This window comes from Octopus sinensis, linkage group LG10 (assembly GCF_006345805.1).
Source record: "Octopus sinensis linkage group LG10, ASM634580v1, whole genome shotgun sequence".
NCBI classification, from domain to species: Eukaryota; Metazoa; Mollusca; class Cephalopoda; order Octopoda; family Octopodidae; genus Octopus; species Octopus sinensis.
The window spans coordinates 44780707-44785743 of NC_043006.1; the positions used below are offsets into that span (position 1 = coordinate 44780707).

The 5037-nt window shown below is 41.1% G+C and overlaps 1 protein-coding gene across 1 annotated transcript in view; it reads right to left on the reverse strand.

Annotated features, from left to right (window-relative positions):
- Positions 1 to 1374, reverse strand: part of LOC115216198 (dual serine/threonine and tyrosine protein kinase-like) — a 61471-nt gene extending 60097 nt beyond the window's left edge. Inside the window, exon 1 of the mRNA XM_036506949.1 lies at positions 1190 to 1374. Within this exon, the coding sequence (XP_036362842.1) occupies positions 1190 to 1374 (185 nt within the window). The remainder of the gene's footprint in view (positions 1 to 1189) is intronic.
- Positions 1375 to 5037: the final 3663 nt, after the last annotated feature.

The window sequence follows — 5037 nt, forward strand, 5'->3', positions numbered from 1 at the left end:
AAAATGAACTTCTTATCTTCCATTTTAAAGGGTACAGAATTAACATAGGTTCTAGGAACATAAACCTTCTTCCACGAAAAGCTAGCTTAAACTGTGCTCTAAATGGGTGTGTTGTCAAAACTTATTTTATGGATTCAACCATGTTTTAAAATAAGTCGAAAGGTAAGCTCCTATAAACGAACTTTCCGGACAACCCAATAGAAACTGAGAAATAAATAAGAATAACAAAATTTAAAAAAAAAAACTGGGATTGTAGTTCTTTCTAAGGTTAAAGGACTCAACTCAAAATCTGTTAGAATGCATATCGTTTATATTGGTTTCTAATTTTGATACAGGGCAAGCAAGTTTTTTTGGGGTGGAGGTAAGTCGATTACATCAACCCCAGTTCTTAACGGGTACTTATTTTATCGACCCCGAAAGGAATATGAACTCAATAGCTCTTTAAAAAATATAAAACTTTAAGGTGGCGAGCTGGCAGAATCGTTAGCATATCGGGCGAAATGTTTAGCAGTATTTCATATGTCTTTACGTCCTGAGTTCAAATTCCGCCGAAGTCGATTTTGCTTTTCATCCTTTCGGGGCTGATAAATTAAGTACCAGTTGTGTACTGGGGCCGATCTAATTAACTGGTTCCCCCCACCCCCAATTTCGGGCATTGCGCCTATAGTAGAAATGATGATTATATAACTTTACATTCTCCCGGGCTATAAAGAATAGCATCCTTACAGGGAGAAAATGAGTGTCGTTCGATCAATTTATGGCTGGGAAGAGCAAAAACAGAAGAATTTGAAATATCGCAAAAGGTATGATTATTCTTCTGATTCAAGCATAAATACTGTTTAAATTTTGCCAGCGCAAATCATCAACACTTTCATCGGACCCTGGCTTTTATGTGTTATTTCAGACTAGAAACTAAATCACCGAAAAATCCTTCTGGATAAGAACAAGCTCAAAATAAAGGTAAACAGGCCATGAGATAAAAACAGGAGTGGATCTGAAATCAGAAGAATGAGTCCAAGATAACTAAGGAAGGAGAAATCTCTGCATGGACAAATAAAGAAGAAAAAAAAATCAATAATAATTGTGCAACTGTAAATTAAAGACAGAAATTGAACTTGTGATGTGAGCTGTACACGATCTGTATGGCCACAGACAATTACACCAAGATAGAATAAATCAACACGCGCACAGCACAGTCCATATGTTCATGTTGAAGACCCTGAGTTTTGTGTTGACGAGGTCTATGATCTCCAGATAGGTCTGAGCATTCTGAAGGCAGCTGTAGCTTTCCCAGTCCTTGTTGTTATGTCCTGATCTGTTCTGTTCTCCTAGTTGACGTATGCGAAATGACTGGCGAGTCACAAAGTTCTTCATTGATAAGCTCCAAACGTTTGTGAATAGGTGTATCCGGAACATCCCTCGAGTGAGACTTACAAACAAAAAACTTGTGGGAACAGGCAAAGCAGAAATCACTCGGAAACCAAATCAAGAGAAAGAAATGGCGTTGACGGGGACATACCCTACGGAAACCTGTTTTTCAATCTTACAAAGTAAACCCTCCGATGGGTACCGCAAGGGAGACTTAAACGTTAAAGATAAAACATAACATGGGGAAGGTCCATAGAATCTAAAGCACAAGTAAGTGTCTTCACCTGAAGAAAACTAACCCATTACCAAACATCGAGACAGATGGAGATCTTTTGCTGGCGTCACATGCTCTACATGGAGTTAAAGGATTAAGATGATAAACCCAGAGGCTTACGTTAACTGAAGATTTTACATTGAACGCCGAGTAACGTACGACCACACAATCCATCTAATGATAAAATAAATCCTACTAATAATAGAATAAATCTCATGCATTGTTAGATAGGTACACTTCCTTAGGAAAACTGAAAAATAAATGGGGACAAGCCGGCACTAAGCTGCGGATGTGACTATGACATAACAATAATATTGGAACAAAAGGCGACGAGCTGGCAGAAACGTTAGCATGCTGGGCGAAATGCTTACCGGTATTTCGTCTGCCGCTACGTTCTGAGTTCAAATTCCGCTGAGGTCGACTTTGCCTTTCATCCTTTCGGGGTCGATTAAATTAGTACCACTTACGCACTGGGATCGATATAATCGACTTAATCCGTTTGTCTGTCCTTGTTTGTCCTCTCTGTGTTTAGCCCCTTGTGGGTAGTAAAGAAATAGGTATTTCGTCTGCCGCTACGTTCTGAGTTCAAATTCCGCCGAGGTCGACTTTGCCTTTCATCCTTTCGGGGTTGATAAATTAAGTACCAGTTACGCACTGGGGTCGATGTATTCGACTTAGTCTCTTTGTCTGTCCTTGTTTGTCCCCTCTATGTTTAGGCCCTTGTGGGCAATAAAAAAAATATCTGGAGCACATTGACGAGAAGATCAGCTCGAACCTCTTATATTATCATATCATAATCCAGGAAAGAAACGAAAGCCTGTATACTTGAATTTTCTTGGAGTTCCACGCAGGATTTCTCTCCTGCTAGAAATGGATATCGAGTGCGAAAGTGTACTGAATAACCAGATGGAGGAGATGTCTTCCCGGGTTTAAAATAGCAGGACCGCTGGTTCTTAGAGAACACCGACGTTAAAGTGGCAATAGATACTGCATTTTGGTTCGAAAACTGCTTCCATCTCGAACATGATTTTCTAACGGACTAGTTTGCTAGTTTCAAGATCTGTGATTGCATGACACTGTATTTTATATATATATATTGCAAGCAAGATCAGACTAATGCCATGCCTGGGTAAAAGAGCGCCCAACACTGAATGATCGAATAAGATCGAAATCACGTGAACTGGTGGTCTCTGAGCTAGGGTTGTAGGAGTTCTCTACCGATTGCAATGAATATCGAATGCGAAAACGCACTGAATAACCAACTGGAGGAGATGTCCTCATAGGGTTAAAATAACATTATCGTCGGTTCTTAGATAAACTCTACTTTTTGGTTCGTATATTACTTGTATCTCAAACACACACATATCTATCTATCTATCTCTATCTTCTATCTATCTATCTATCTATCTATCTATCTATCTATCTATCTATCTATCTCTATCTATCTATCTGTCTATCTGTCTGTCTGTCTGTCTGTCTGTCTGTCTGTCTGCCTGTCTGCCTGCCTGCCTGCCTGCCTGCCTGCCTGCCTGCCTGCCTGCCTGCCTGCCTGCCTGTCTGCCTATTTGGTTTTTGTATTTGGTTTGCAAGATTCTTTATGTGAATTCGTGTGTTGTATGTAAGTAAACAGATAAATAAGGAGCACACCGTCGGTTACGACGACGAGGGTCCCTGTTAATACGACCAACGTGCAAGTGGCTGAGCACTCCACAAACACGTGTACCCTTAACGTAGTTCTCAGGGAGATTCAGTGTGAAATAGTGTGTGACACGGCTGGCCCTTTGAAATACAGGTACCACTCATTTTTGCCAGCTGAGTGGACTGGAGCAACGTGAAATAAAGTGTCTTGCTCAAGGACACAATGCAACGCCGGGAATTGAACTCACGACCTTACGATCATGAGCGGAGTGCCCTAACCACTAAGCTACATGCTTTCACGGATATAAATAAGTAGATAGATAGGTACATAGCTAATAAGGATAGGCAAGCATACACACACACACACACACACCACACACACATACACACACACACATACACACAGGCATACACAAAAGAAGGCTGAAACACATGATCATATGCACATACGCACACATACGCACACATACGCACACATACGCACACAAGGATACATATGGAAACACACATCCATACATAACAGACGCACATACGTAGTCACACAAACCCATACACACACACACACACACACACACACACGGGGAAACAGGTACACACACACAAGGAAACAGGTACACACACACAAACACATGAACATACAAAGACATGGAAACATGAATAAGCAGAATACATACATACAAACGTACACAAACACACACACATACACACACATATGCATACACACACATATGCATACACACTTATACATACATACACACACACACATACACACGTACGTACATACATACATACATACATACATACATACATACATACATACATACATACATACATACATACATACATACATACATAACATACACACGTACGTACATACATACATACATACATACATACATATGTGTATATACATGCACACTGATGCACTCACATGCGTACAAACAAACAGACAAAAAGAACGCAGCTCGGATAATAGACAGAGTCAACGACTATTGAAAAGGTTGCAAGATACCAGGAAAATTTTAGAAAAAGTAAATAAGTAAATGAGTGGAGATCGAAACGGTATTTCCTCTGCCGCTACGTTCTGAGTTCAAATTCCGCCGAGGTCGACTTTGCCTTTCATCCTTTCGGGGTCGATATAATCGACTTAATCCGTTTGTCTGTCCTTGTTTGTCCTCTCTGTGTTTAGCCCCTTGTGGGTAGTAAAGAAATAGATATTTCGTTTGCCGCTACATTCTGAGTTTCGATTCCGCCGAGGTCGACTTTGCCTTTCATCCTTTCGGGGTCGATTAAATAAGTACCAGTCACGCACTGGGGTCGATGTAATCGACTTAATCCGTTTGTCTGTCCTTGTTTGTCCTCTCTGTGTTTAGCCCCTTGTGGGTAGTAAAGAAATAGGTACTTCCTCTGCCGCTACATTCTGAGTTTCGATTCCGCCGAGGTCGACTTTGCCTTTCATCCTTTCGGGGTCGATTAAATAAGTACCAGTCACGCACTGGGGTCGATGTAATCGACTTAATCCGTTTGTCTGTCCTTGTTTGTCCTCTCTGTGTTTAGCCCCTTGTGGGTAGTAAAGAAATAGGTACTTCCTCTGCCGCTACATTCTGAGTTTCGATTCCGCTGAGGTCGACTTCGCCTTTCTTCCTTTCGGGGTCGATTAAATAAGTACCAGTCACGCACTGGGGTCGATGTAATCGACTTAATCCGTTTGTCTGTCCTTGTTTGTCCTCTCTGTGTTTAGCCCCTTGTGGGTAGTA